The 15600-nt window shown below is 43.5% G+C and overlaps 1 protein-coding gene across 2 annotated transcripts in view; it reads left to right on the forward strand.

Annotated features, from left to right (window-relative positions):
* DYNC2H1 (dynein cytoplasmic 2 heavy chain 1) overlaps nt 1–15600 on the forward strand; it is a 6555988-nt gene that overhangs the window by 2184289 nt on the left and 4356099 nt on the right. For both annotated transcript variants that reach the window (XM_044072582.1, XM_044072581.1), the window contains one exon: nt 14577–14732. In XM_044072582.1, the coding sequence (XP_043928517.1) occupies nt 14577–14732 (156 nt within the window). The remainder of the gene's footprint in view (nt 1–14576; nt 14733–15600) is intronic.

Genomic DNA, 15600 nt, shown 5'->3' on the forward strand with positions numbered 1-15600 from the left:
TGAATAGGCTGAACACCACTGATGAAATATGTAAACACCAGTTAGAAGAAATGCCTTATACATTTTTTAGCGAGGGGATACCCCCCAGACAATGATTAGACACTATATGAATGAGATATTAGATGGAAGAAGAGAGAAAAATATAGCAATTGTTAATGTAGAACAACCTGCCTCGATACCCCATATATCCAAAGTGGAGAAACTTGGGTATCTGACAATGTATAACTTAAGAACTGAAAATGTTAAGAAAATTATTGAAAAGAACTGGAGTATACTGATGGCTATGCCAGAACTACGGCAGATACTAGAAGACAAGCCCAGCTTTGCATATAAAAATTCTCAGAATTTAAAAATAAAATTATTTTATAAAGATTTTCAAAGTATAAAGAAACAACAACAACATCTCTTAAAGCTGGCACATATCCTTGTATGAATTGTAGTTGTGAAGATATTTGCAAAAAAGCACTGTGTTTAAACATCTAAATACAGGGGAAACATATATTTAGATGTGCAGCGACTTGCAATACAGCAGCTGATAATTTTTATTTTTTGCCCTGATTTACCTTGTGATTACGCCTGGGTGGACACCTAGACCTAACTAAATTAATACAGCTCATCCAATTGCTCAAGCAATAGTAACAACTCTGCTGCCTCATCCCCTTTTTTGGAAATTGAACCAAGAAGAATCTAAGGAAGTATGTGCATCTGCTGCTAAACCTTTAATCACCTTACTGTTTAAGCCTTGCTAGCTGTTTTAGTATACTCCCTGCCAGGAAAGCCAGCAGCCTAAACCCCCCCTTGTTCCAGTTTCTCTGCTCTTCCCCCTCATCCTGTTCCCTGACTTAGACTAGCTCCCTTCTTCCTTCAGTCCAACTTGGTCCAGAGAATATCCTAGTGGACTAAAGTGTACTTCTGCATTTGTCCACTAGGTGGCATCCTCCACCCACTAAAATAGACTTCACTTCACTCACTTCATGTATTCTCTCCAAGCTCTACAATTTCTTTTTCTCACTCTATCTCCTATACTCTTTTAGCCCACTCTAAGCTCTAACATTTCTTTTCTTACTCTCTCTCCTAAATTCTCATAGCCCACTCTTACCCAACACATTCAGGTCCCCTCTACTTACCATTCTGCAAACTTACCCCTCTGCAAACAACGCTCCACTGATAGGCTCTCGAACCTCTCCAGCCCTCTTTGGTTCTACCCGCTCCGTTCGCCCTGTGGGCTCACTCCGCTCCCCTACCCTGCCCCCATTTCCCACCCGCCCCAGCACCTCTACCTATATTCCCCCCATAACCACACCCACTGCCATTCTACTCCAATCAATCACATATCCTCTGAAAACAAACACTCCCTTTTTCCCACCCAAATTAACCTTCATTTCCTTCCCAAGAATATCCCACCTAGCCAATAGGATTTCTCCTTTCCCTCTACTCCCACTCCCTAACCACACCCCTTCAAATCCTAACACAACTCTCCACTCCTGTACTATTATTTCAGTACTTACCAGATCCTATATACATAAATATCCCTTATATCCACATATAATTCACCAACAACATTTCAACTCTACATACTCCCCATTTCATCATGCTTTCAAAACCCTCTTTCATCTTCTTTTTACTTCTACTACTTCTTAATTTATCCTATCTTTACTACCTCACCCAACCCCTTAACTCACACCACTCACAATCTCCCCATGTTACCAACCACCTTAACTCCCCTCTGCCATACTCACACACTCCTATTTCTTCACATCTATATCCTATAAATAACCTCCTACTTTTCCCATACAAACTTATCACCTCTCATAAATATTTTACCCCCATAGTAACTAGCAAATGCTTCAGATTCACAATAGAACCCAATCTACTTACTAAACTGTCCAACTACCTCACTAATCCACTCTTACATCTAATTTCCAGTCTAGTATCAGGTGACATCCATCCCAACCCAGGCCCCTCCACATCTTCCACTACAGACAAGTCCATTTTATTTACTTCTTTTAACTCCCAAAGTATAGTAAACAAAGTCCCAAACCTCCATGCTTGGCTCATACATAATAAACCTGACATCCTAACCATCTCTGAAACATGGTTAAAACCCCATATAAAAGACTCTGAAATTATTCAACCAAACTACACTATCATAAGAAAAGACAGGTCCCTTAAAAAAGGGGGTGGAGTAGCTCTCCTATACTCGTCCTCATTGTCAGTTACCCCCTATAACAAACCTATTCCACACTTTAAAAACGCTGAACTACTCCTCACATTACTCCAAGTTAACCTACATAAACACATATGTATAGCCTCACTCTACATCCCCCCAGGGGATAATATTTCTACACTTGAAGATATCCTCTCCTGGCTCTCCAACAATATTAGCAATGAAACAATCTTAGGAGACATGAATATTAACTGGGCCTCCATTCAGTCTCCTAAAACCCCTCTTAATATCAACCTCTGTAACACACCCCTCAAAAAACCTCTCTAGCGGCAGTATTCTAGACTGGATTCTAGTCTCTCATCCCCATTATTTCTCTGACAGTGGCACTCTTCCTGATCCCCTTAGTGACCATATACCCATCTTCACTCATCGACTCCCATCACTCCTGCATCACACCCATAATTATATTACTATCCGTAACCAAAAAAACTGTAACCCAACAACCTTTTCAAACTCTCTAAAAGCAATTAACTGGACTTGTCTAAAAACATTATCTCTAGATAATGCAGTTGCCCACTTCAACTCAATATTCCTAAAACTACTTGACTCTCAAAATCATCACCTTACACCTGCCACCGAAATCACTCTCTCTACCTCATTTCTTATCCCCTCCCTTCTCTACGGAGCTCCACTCCCAACTAATCTACAATCCTCTCCGAAAACACAACTTTCCTCTTGCTACAATAAAATCACCAAGTTCGCTACCAACCACAAGTCCTCCACCCACCACTGTTCCTCTCTCCAAAAACTAAAATGGCTAGAGCTACCCAGTTATCTCACATACGTTCAACTAACTCTTGCACACAAGCTCATTTTCAACCCCTCCCTCTGTCCCTCCCTTTCATCAGCCTTTAAAATGCACCTTCCTGATAGAATATTAAGGTCCAACAATCAAAATCTATTAGAAGTATATAAACCAACTCGTCCCCCAGGCAAATGTCTTATGGCCTTGCACGGCTTTGGAACTCCCTACCACCATCCATTCGCACCACCCCCAACCATTTTATTTTTAAAAGATCTCTTCATTCACATCTAGTATCCCAGTAGGAATGCTCTTGCTCCCACCCCACATAACTAACACTTGCAATTTCCATCTTCCTTCTTTTCCCTGTTTTCCTCCTGCATTTTTTCTTATTATTTACCCATATTCCTATGATATTTGGAAAGAATGCACTAGGCCACACCTCCTAAGTGTTTGCTTCCTAATAGGTTCATAGGTTCATACTAGGCTATCTGCCCTAGGGCATTTATAAGCCTAGCCAGAATGTGTTTGGCTTTCGCCACCCATTTTCAATTTATTTTGCTATGCCCTTTTTAAAGGTTAGTATACTGTGCCTCTGTCTAACAGTGACACAGAAGTGATACCCGGGGTAAACCTACGATCTCCCATCCACTCATCAAGATTCCTCTTGAAGAGTGTCAATGAGGGACTCTGCCTAACCTGGAGTGGGATTTTATTCCAGAGTGAAGGGAACCTCTGGGTTATGAATCTGTCCCACCAGCATGTCCTATTTATTTCAGTGCTGAGGTTCAAGTCTCTCGAGCGCGTAGCTCGATGGGATTTGAATTTTCTGAGGTGCAGCATGTCCATTAATTCTGGGTTGGACATGGCTTTATACGTCAGGCACAGATCGTCTCTGAACAGGCGGTATGCCACTGAGTAGAGCTGGAGTTTCTTTAACCGGGCAGCATATGGCATCTGTTTGAGCCCTTTGATCCTCTTGGTGAGGTACTTTTGGGGTCTTTCCAGTTGCTGCAGGTGTCTGGTAAGGTACATCCCAAAAGGGGCATTGTACTCAATTATGGGCCTGATGAGGGATGAGTAAAGAGGCACAATGACCTCCCCTGATCTAGATGTGAGTCCCTTCATGATTAGGTGGGCTATATAAAATGTTTTTCTAACCACTTTGGCCACGTGGTTGTCAAATGAGAGATTGCTATCAACTTGGGTCCCCAGGTCCCTAATTACTTCTTCTGTACTTAATGGATTACCACCTGTGTGGTAATTTGTGGGCACTTTGTTTTTGCCAAAGGGGATGACTATACACTTTTGGCATTTAGCTTGAGGCCATGGCTCTGGCACCAGTTGTCTGTTTCTATGAGGCCCTTTTGGAGGATGCTTGTGTCGGCTGGAGAGTTGATTATGGCGCCCAGTTTGCAGTCATCTGCGAACTTGGTCAGCCACAGTCCTTCTGTGTTGGCCTGTACCTCCGAGAAATATATACCGAACAAGAGCGGTCCCAGGACTGAGCCTTGTGGGACGCCACTTGTAACTGGTTTGGAGTCCGACATGGCTCCAGCAATTCTAACCATGTGGGTTCTGTCCTTGAGCCAGTTTGCAACCCATCTAGTGACATAGGGGTTTATATTTAAGCTGGTGAGCTTATCTATAATGCCCGAGTGGGGTATTGTATCGAAGGCTTTTGTGAGGTCCAGGTAGGCTGTGTGGACCACCTTCCCCTTGTCAATGGCCTTGGTGACTGTTTCAAAGAAATCAACCAGGTTTAAGAGGCAGGATCTGCCCTTAACAAAGCCGAACTGGGTAGGATCCAGTGTCTGTAGGTCCCCAATATCTTTATTTATGAGGTCCATGATGATCCTTTCCATAGCTTTGCAGACCAAGCTAGTCAGGCTTATGGGGCGATAGTTTCCAGGAATCGTTGAGGCACCACCTTTATGGAGAGGGACCACTGTTGCTGTACGCCACTCTTTGGGCACATATCCTGTAGTAAGGCTGAGATTGAACAGTAGTTTTATGTTTGGGTTTATCTCTTCTTGGAGTTCATGTAGGACGCAGCCTGGGACACCGTCTGGTCCCATTGATGCTGTGTTTTTTGCTTTGGAGAGGGCGGCTCTTACCTGAGCATCTGAGATGTCAGGGGGCAGCACTCTGCTGGGATAGATATTTGCCCTTTTGGTGGGGGGGGGAGTTTGCGCTGAACCTGTCAGCTAGGATGTTGGCAATGTCTGTGGGTTCGGTGTATTTTTTGTCATTTTGGACTAATTCTGAGCATATCTGGGAATTACCACCCAGGTTCCTAACATAACTAAAGAAAGCCTTGTGATTATCCTTAGTGTCCTGTGCAATTTTTCTCTCGAAGCTGGCCTTAGACAATTTTATGAGTGCCCGTAGTTTTTTGCTAATACTGATCAGTGATGCCTTCCCTTTTTGGGATTTTGCTCTATCATTTAGTAGCTTCCTCCTTCTATTGTATAGTTTGTTTATGGCTGGGGTCCACCAGACAGGACGTCTGCCTTTGGAGGATTGGGTCTTGGTTTTATTTGGGATTGCATGATCCATGCATTCCTGAAGGTGTTCATAGAATGCGTTTATAAAGGATTCTGCGGTCTGGGCCATATTTTCCACAGGCCCGGGGGCTTTGAAGGATTCCACCTCGGTTTTGAGGAGTGTGAAATTTGCTTTAGAGAAGCTTTTCACTGTGGTTTTCTGGGCAGGGGGTGGGGTTGGGATGTGAATATCCAGTGAGATTAGTTTATGGTCTGATCTTACCAGTGAAGGATACACTTCTGGTCTGGAGCATAGAGTCCCCATGTTGGTGTTGATCAGGTCCAGTATATTTTCCCCTCTTGCAGGAGTGGTAACAAGTTGTTGCATAGCATTTGAGTTTATAAATTCTAGGAACCTTTGGGCTAGGGTGTTGGAGCTAGAGTAATGCTCCCAGTCTATGTTTGGGTAGTTGAAGTCGCCCAATATAATGGTGTTTGGAGAGACCTTCATATTTTCCAGTGTTCTCAGGGAGGCCGAGTGGGGTTCCTGGGTTTGGGAGGGTGGTCTGTAGCAGGCTATAAACTGGAAGGCAGTTTTACCCACTGTTAGTTGCACATAGATAGTCTCTGATGCTTCGTGCTTTGCCACCAACCTGGAGGTGTGGGTATCTTTGATGAATATCGATACTCCCCCTCCTTTTGTGGTTTGGTCCAAGTTTTGGTGCCGAAAAGCATTGTATGAGGTATAACCTGGTAGTGCTGGGGTGCTCTTGGGAGCCCTGAACCAGGTTTCTGTTACTGCACAGATATCGATGTTCTCCATGCTAAGGAGAGTTTTGAGTGCGTGCATCTTGAGGTTTAGACTTCTGGCGTTGAGTAGCATTACTCTTAGTTTCTTATCCCTTGTGATACCTATGGAGGTGGGTTTGTCTTTTGAGCCTTGCCTAAAAAAGGCACTATGGGGGTAGCAAGAGCCTTTGCCAATATCCAAAAGCCCAGGGGTGACAGGTGCAAGCCATCCCTAGCGAAGCATCGTGGCTTGTCGAGCATATCATCCCAAGCTGACAGGCATTGGATCCCCTTTGAATGACACCAGTACTTAAGCCAATTGTTGAAATTGATCATCTTGTCTTCATATTGTGGCATCATTCTTGGTGAGGGTAAGATGCTACTCAAGGTCAGGGTCATACCGGCCTGGGCTACATGCACAGAGAGCTCCTCTATGTCTCTTTTCATGTAGTCCAGGGAGGTACGTCTCAGGTAATTCACACCAGCATGGACAATGACTGAGTCATATTTGTACTTGTCTTGGAGTGACCTGAGTGCTTGTGTTTTGTGGCGGATCCTAGCGCCCGACAGGCTGCTCACCGTGACCCTCTCCTTGTTCAGCCTGGTGAGCGGGACGTCAGTGTGCCTGACGATAGAGTCACCTATTACAAGTGTATCAGGTGTGTTGTTTAGTCTTAAGGGCTGTGACTGTTCGGCACACTGGCTTTGTGAGATATGTGTTGCACGTGTTTTGTTTTGGGGTAGCGGTTGCTTGGGTGTCTGCTTTGGAGGTCTCTGCTGCTTAGGCAGATCTTTATTTAGAGCCTCCGAGTATGTTTTTGTGTGATTATGTGTTTGGTTTGCTGTCGTGGTAGGTCTATGTGAGACTGGAATTGTAGTGAGTGTGGTTTCCTTCTCCTCCTGACTGGTTATGCCAGTAGTGAGTTGAGAGAGCTTAGCCTCCAGTTTGGCTATATGGTTACATCTCTCACATGTGTTGGAATTTGTTGGGAGGAGGAGAGGGTTGTCTGTGTACATGAGGCAGTTGTAACATTGCCTCAAGATTCCCAGATTCACCATCTGGACCGGAGAGGAGATTGACAACTGACCTTTGGACATGCTAGAATAATATTGGGAATTCCTTTATAATTGAAAACAAGGGCCAGTGGGGAGTGAGTGTGTAGTGCTTTTAATTTTTAGTGCTGACTTATATAATTGCTTTAGTGAGCAAGTGCCAGGTAACTTAAGTGCAATGTGTTACAGGTAACTTAAATGCAAAAACGACAAACAGTAACTTTCTTTCAAGTGAAACAAGGAAATAAGTACAGTAAGCAATGCAGATATCACTAGTGATCCACAGAAGCGCTAAGCCGCGTATTAGGTGGAATTAGCGTTCCAGGGAAATAACAAGCAATCAAACAACAAGCATATAAACAAAGCTAGATTCAGCAGGCCTGGATTCAGTAAGATACAGTTCAAATATTCAGGCACTATAAACCTTTAACCAGAAATTCCCAGCTCAGAAGGGCAGAGTCCAGCCTCTTCTCCCACAAGAGTGTAGACCACGAACCTTCTTAATGTAAAATAACTGGCCTGAAGCCCAAGTGCTTAAACCAGAACTAATACACTTTAAGAATAACAGACACTGGGCTCTCAATCAGCAGTTCCCAACTTATAAGGATGAAAGCTACCTGTCCTGCCACCACAGTGCATGCCACAAACCTTCCTAATGTAAAACAACTGGTCTGAAACCCAAGTGCTTAATCCAAAAGACTTAGAATGATAGCTACACTTTAATCAAGTTACTACCAAGCAGTAATAAATACAATTGAATACTTTATAGAATGCCTGGATTAGTGCTCAAGTTACACAAGCAAAGCTAGATCCAGGAGGCCCGAATCCAGTCTATGCTACAGCAAACAAGGCGCACCAACTTCAGTAAGAAGCAGTTCAGATATGCATGCACTATAAGCCTTTAACCAGAAATTCCCAGCTCAGAAGGGCAGAGTCCAGCCTCTCCTCCCACAAGAGTGCAGACCACGAACCCTCTTAATGTAAAATAACTGGCCTGAAAGCCCAAGTGCTTAAACCAGAATTAATACACTTTTAGAATAACAGACACTGAGCCCTCAATCAGCAGTTCCCAACCTAGAAGGATGTAAGCTACCTGTTCTGCCACTACAGTGCAGACCACAAACCCTTTCAGTGCAAAGCAACTGGTCCGAAGCCCAAGTGTTTAAACCAAAAGGCTTAGAATGAGTTACACCAAGCAGTAATAAATACAATTGATTACTTTTAAGATGATGCAAAAGTAAAATAAAGCAGGTAGAAACACAAGTACAGTAAAAGCAGATGAAATTTTTTTTTTTTTTTTTGAACAAGTGCTGAGATCAAAGAAACAGATTTGAGTGCTGAAACTAGAAAACTGGCTAGTTATAAGAAAAAAAACTAAGCTAGAAGGCTTCCCTCCAACACAGAAGGGCTTGGGGGCTCAGAAGCCTACAAATAGTCTATACCACTTAACAGGAAAGGCAGGAAACAAGCTTAAATTTTTTTTTCTGTTTCCCAGATGCTCTCTTCGTACACAGTAGGAGTGCCTGAAATCAGAATATGATCTCACTGCAGTCAGTTGAGTGAGCAAATAAGATGGGCCCAGAAGGAGTATCCAAACACAAATTTACAAGAGGGGCGGGCAGTTTCAAGGCCACTAAGATTAACACCAAAACAAAAACAGGGAGGGTGGGTGGGACTAACTGAAGAGCAGAGTCAAAACTTCCAGTTCAGTTAATATTCCTGCAACACAGTTAAAATCAATTTAAATACTGTATTTTTGGGAAAAAAAAGTGCAGATAAAGGTACTTAAATTCTCTTATACGTCCAGTTGAATACAGCTAGTTCTTAGCCGGCCAAAGCTGAGGTTTATAAGCAGAAAATATTTCACACTGTACAACATAAAATGGCAAGGACAGGAAATCAAAGAATGTGGCTACCCCCACACCTGTAATTACTAGCAAATAATAAAATTCAGCAAACACTGACTAACTTCCAGTTCAGTTAATATTCCTGCAACACACAGTTAAAATCAATTTAAATACTGTATTTTTGAAAAAAAAAAGTGCAGATAAAGGTACTTAAATTCTCTTATACGTCCAGTTGAATACAGCTAGTTCTTAGCCGGCCAAAGCTGAGGTTTTTAAGCAGAAAATATTTCACACTGTACCACTTAAATAGGCAAGGACAGGAAATCAAAGAATGTGGCTACCCCCACACCTGTAATTACTAGCAAATAATAAAATTCAGCAAACACTGACTAACTTCCAGTTCAGTTAATATTCCTGCAACACAGTTAAAATCAATTTAAATACTGTATTTTTTGAAAAAAAGTGCATATTTTCGTGCACTACTTCCTAATATGTTATTTCTCATTATTTTCATGCAATGCTTCCTAATATCTTATTATTTCTCAATACTTTCATGCAATATTCCTTTTAGTCTGTATTATCTATTAATTTCATCACTAGTCTGTATTAATTCTAGTTTAGCTGTATTATTTGAAATTGTTTTCTTGTATCTTTAACTTTTGTATAATAGTATAATTTGTATAACTACTATGAATAACCTACCGTAACCTATTTAGTTTTGGAGCTTTTCTCCCCAGGACTCCATTGAAAACAGGTTCATTTTGGCCCAATGGACTATCCTGGTAAACCAACTGCAAATAAATAAATAAAATAAAATTTAGCGGCATGCACATTATGTTCATCTTTTTATGTCAGGACTATCTTCAATCTAAATAGAGTCAGGGAATTCCTGGATCTTCCACAACACAGACCCTTGGCCATCCCCCCAGTCTTGGATGTTGTGGAGGATGTTCTCCTTGAATCCAGGTTGACACCTGATGCCCTTCCTCCTCCTCCCAGAAAGCCAGACAGGTATTATAGAGTCCCTGACTCGCACAAATATCTTTTTAGAAATCCTACAGCTGTCCCTGAGGTTATTTCTCTAGGGCCAAAAGGGATTAAAGCAACCTTTGCTAAGAATCCCACCCCCTCAGACAGGGATTCCCGAGCATTGGACAAATGGGGTAAAAAAGTATACACCTCGGCTACTCTTGCTATCAGGGCACTAAATTTATCAGTTCCATATGCTGAAATTTCAGCAACATACCTTGGAACTCCTTAAACAAAAAATGTCTTCCTTTCTTGCTTGGGCAGAATCTAAAGATTTACAAGAGTTGATGCATTCTGCAAGTCAAGTAACTAAACACACCCTGCAGTCTGGTTTTGACACCCTAGAAGCTTCTTGCATGGCAGCAGTCACTGGATCTGCCATTAGAAGGCATGTATGGCTTAATGAACAGCCCCTGCCGGACCATGTAAAATCTAAATTGTTGGATGCCCCCTTGCACAAAGATAACTTATTTGGCACTGAGGCAGAAGAGGTCTTAAAAAAGATGGAAGAAAAAGCAAAATCTATGCAAACAGTTAAGGATTTATTGCAGCTCCTGCCACCTAGGTTCAGCATGCATTGTCCCTCCAAACACTGGTCCTTTCCTGCTCCCAGTAAACCTGCCCAGCCTAGGCCCAGTGGAAGCAGACCACCCCCCCAGACAGCAGCCCCAGGGAATGCAGAGATCTAAGCAGTGGACTACCTCCACTTCAAAATCAGGGAGTTCTAAGCCACCCCCTTATGGTAAGAACTCACAATGACTCACCTCCACTCCCTCCCTCTGCCCACCGTCACTTACCCCTAGGAGGAAAACTCTCCTTTCACTCAGCCACCTGGGCCACCATTACCAAGGACCACTGGGTTCTGAACATTGTGTCTCAGGGATACAATTTTTCCTTCCACACCCTTCCAACCCCAAAAGAGTTTCCATATCTACCATCAAATCAGTGGACAGAGGCTCAAAAGAAATCTCTCCCTGCTCTCTGTGGGGGCAGTAGAGCATGTTCCTGCAGAACAGATAGGCCAAGGTTTCTACTCCAGATTTTTCCTGGTGCCCAGAAAGGAGTGCACCTGGCACCCCATCCTCATTCTATCCCTTCTAAACACCTTCCTGGTGATCCCAAAATTAAAAATGCTCACCCTCCAACAGCTGCTACCCATGCTCTCCAAGGATGCTTGGCTAGCCACCCTGGAACTAAAAGAGGCTTACCTCCACATTTCTATCAGGGAATCTTTCCGGAAATATCTCCGCATCAGGGGAAGATCACAACACTTTAAGTTCTCTGCACTTTCCTTTGGCTTATCTACTGCTCCTAGAGTTTTCACAAAATGTCTGGCTCAGGCCATTGCCTTTTGCAGTCAAAGAAATATTCAGATTTACCCTTACCTAGACAACTACCTTATTCAGGCAGACAGCCAGGAAAAGCTGCTCAAGCACCTGGTCTTTGTAAAGACCCCACTAACCTCCCTAGGGTACACGATCAGTGAAAAGAAATCTAAACAGGTGCCCACCCAAAGGATTATCTTCGTGGGTGCAAGTCTAGACACAGGATCCTAGATGGCATACCTTATTCCAGAGAAACACATTTTCCTGACAGCCTACTTCTCTCAACTAGCCACCAGGCCCCAGCTATCTGCAAGGAAGATCCTGCAAGCTCTGGGGTTCATGGCATCGTGCATACTACTCATTCCATATGCCAGACTGCATATGAGGAAACTTCAAGTGGTACCTAAAGAGCCTTTGGTGTTAACACTCTCAAGACTTGGTAACTCTTCTACCTATAATTCCTTGCCTCAGAAAATATTTTCTTTGGTGGGCAACAGCATGCTCCCACAACAAGGGAATCCCTTTCTCCCCACCCCCCACTGACCAGACCCTCACCACAGATGCATCAGACTGTGCTTGGGGTGCACACCTGGCCGGCAGATGCAGACAGAGCCAATGGGGCCCACAGAAAAATCCCTCTGCACATCAATCAAAAAGAGATGATGGCTGTGCAGCATGCCTTGATAGCTTTCAAGCCCTTTCTCTCTCCAGGGGCTCTCCTGATCAAAACAGACAACACCACTGTGATGTGGTACATCAACAAGCAGGGGGGGGGGGGGCTCACTCCTACCCTCTATGCAGGCTGGCCATGACCCTTTGGCACACAGCCTCTGCCATGCAACTACACTTGTTAGCACAATTCCTACTAGGCTCTCTCAACTCTCTGGCAGACAAGTTAAACAAAAATATTCTAGACCCACAAGAGTGGCAACTCACCAGAAGTACCTTCACCCTAATAACTCAGAAATAGGGAACCCCAAAGGTCGACCTCTTTGCCTCCCACACCAACCATCAGCTCTGCAGATTCTGCACCAGGGAGCATCACTGCATGGTTTGGAAAGTGGATGCCCTGTCCTTCCCCTGGGTCAATCTATCGGTCTATGCCTTTCCTCCCCTACCTCTCATACCCAGGGTACTGCTCAAAATAAGGGAGGAAAACCAAGGACCATTCTTATAGCTCCAGACTGGCCCCAGCAGCACTGCTACCCCTTGCTGTGCAGCCTGTCCCCGCTACCTCCATGGCATCTTCCTCAGATCCCAAACCTCCTGACCCAGAGGGAAGGGGAATTCATGCATCCCCAATTGCAGACACTCAATTTGGCAGCTTGGCTTATTCCCTAATCCCAATCTGCCAATCTCAGTAAACAGTTTCTGGATGTTATCTGTGAGGCCAAACGTCCTAGCACCAGAAAGTCTTACGCTGATAAATGGAAAAGGTTCTGCACCTGGATTCAGGCTAAGGGAGCTAATATGGCACAGCCCTCTCTCCCTCTCATCCTGGATTACTTAGCTGACCTACTACACAGTGGCCTCTCTTTCTCCGCTATAAAAATTCATGCTTCTGCTATTTCTGCTCATTTTCCCCACTGAGCAGCCCCTTTTCTCACACCCTTCAATCAAACAGTTCCCTAAGAGGGTCTAGAAACTTGAGGCCACCCAGAAGGGCACCAACACCAGATTGAGACCTTAACTTTGTATTGGAAAAGCTAACCCTTCCCCCTTTCAAACCAGCTGCTTCTGCAGAGCTAAAATTTCTCTCCTGGAAGACGGCATTCCTTCTGGACATCACTTCAGCCAGAAGAGTCTCTGAGCTGCAAACACTCATGGCTGTGGAACCCTTTATCTTCTTCCATGCAGACAGGGTATCCCTCAGAACTAACCCATCCTTCATGCCCAAGGTGGTGTCCAGTGTGGCTCTCAACCAATCCATTCATTTGCCCACCTTTTTTTTCTAATCCCCAGAACAAGTGGGAAAGGATTCTTAACTCTCTAGATGTGCACAGACAGCTCATATTTTATCTAGACAGGGCTAAATCCTTCAGAAAGTCTGATCAATTGCTGGTTATCTTTGCTGGAGGGGCAGAAGGCAAAGCCATCTCCAAACCATTTCCAAATGGATAGTGCACTTCATCCATTTCTGCTACAAACAGCATGGAAAGTCTCCCCCCAAGGGGGTCAGGAGGCACACCACCAGAGCAGCCTCAACCTCTGCAGCTTTCCTCAGAGGAGTCCCCACCAGGGACGTCCTGGAGGCTGCCACCTGTATTTCTGTTCACACATTTACCAAGGATTACCACCTGCCTCTGTTCTCCAAATCCAGGGCAGGGTTTGCCTTTGCAGTCTTGCAGGGCATCCTAGCCAGCCCCTAGTTTTCTTGACTGCCTCCACCCTTTTCCTCAGCTTTGGGAATCAACCCAAATGTGATGACTGCAACAGTGAAACACGAAGAACATAGTACAGTTGTGTATGCTTACCATAAATGTAGATGTTCGAGTGTATTCACTGTTGCAGTCCTGGTTTCCCTCCCTCCATCCCCCTTTCTTCTTTCTCCTTTTATTAGCATTCTACCTTGCTGTTTTCCTTTCCTTACAAGGGATGTACTGGTATTTATTTTCCACTGGTGGGGTTCTTCCACCAGAACCTGGCCTCCTACTTGGGGGCTCCTGACAGGTTAGGGCAAGAAAAACTGATGTAATGGCATCGGCTGCCTTACCTTATACTGCTGACGACCTAATATCAGTCCTCAAGTGACAGCAACCAAAGCAGAAATACTAAGTCTCTGGTGTTCGGACCGGCTGAGTGATACCCTGGCAGGGATAACCCAAATGTGACTGCAACAGTGAATACACTTGAACATCTACATTTATGGTAAGTGTACACAACTGTACTTTATGGTAAGATTTTACACAACTGTATTTTATGATTTATTTCTAAAACTGTATAGATAACACTTAAGTGGTTAAGATTAGGGAGATGGGTATGAATGTAAGCTGCAGCTAAGGAAGGACTTCACCTTTATGTGATTTCTTATTGTTTGAATTCCTGGTCATTTATAATTCTTTTTTGTTTTCTCCCTAGGGATGACTGTTCTCATTTTGATTTGCAACAGCCTGATACCTCTTTGTCAACTGACATTAAAAAAGATATAGAAAGTTATGCACAGATGTGGTCCTTATATGAAGAATTCCACCAAGGATTTATGGAAAAAGCAAAGGAAGATTGGATTTCATTTAGGTGGTTATTTTCAAATCTGTTTTTTAGTCAAAGTATTTTATTTATTAACCAAGCAGTACCCGAACTTCCAAGTTTAGATATAGTTTAGTTTGGACTGTTCTAAACTGTTGCTTGTAATTCAGGGAAAGTTTTAATGTATTCTAGCAGGTATTATTTAATTATGATATTCATCATATCGATCATTACTGCGTCTTAGCTTTATGGATGATACCCTGCATAAGATCTAACAGCCGCCCAGCTTCTAATGCTTCAGAGCACATTCTGCATGACCAAGCCATCAGATAGCTTGAGCTGAGGTGCCTAAAAATATAGGTTTGGGTGTCAAGCCCTTCAGAGCATTCATGCCAACAGAGAGAGGAAGGCTGATTCCTGAAAGGACAATGCTAGGAACAAAAAATATATAAATGTCCACAACCTGGCATAATCAGCACACCAAAAATACAAGGGCACTAGAGGAACGAAGCAGATTTTGCTACTCCTGGAAAATGCTCCTAGAAAAACCTGATCTAGACCTAGAGAAGGAATCAAGCTTATAGTGCTTTGTCAAAGTATGTACAGAGGACCATGCTATAGCTTCTAAAATACTTCATGAATCCAGTCCTTTCCAAAATGCCATAGATGATGTCATGGCCCTAGTAGAGTGGGCCTTCACCCTGCCTGGAATAGTTTTGTGGTGAATATAGCAGAAGGTAATAGACTCAGGCAACCATTTGGAAAAAGTCTGTTCTGACACAGGTTGTCCCCCTTCTTACCTTCACAAGAAGTTAACAAAACTAATCTGAAGATCTGAAAGATTTGGTTCTGTCAAGATAGTACCCAAGAAGTCTATGATTGCTATGGAGTATCCTTTTCCCTCATTTTCAGGTTC

This window comes from Protopterus annectens, chromosome 5.part0 (genome assembly GCF_019279795.1).
Source record: "Protopterus annectens isolate FY-2018-M chromosome 5.part0, PAN1.0, whole genome shotgun sequence".
NCBI classification, from domain to species: domain Eukaryota; kingdom Metazoa; phylum Chordata; order Ceratodontiformes; family Protopteridae; genus Protopterus; species Protopterus annectens.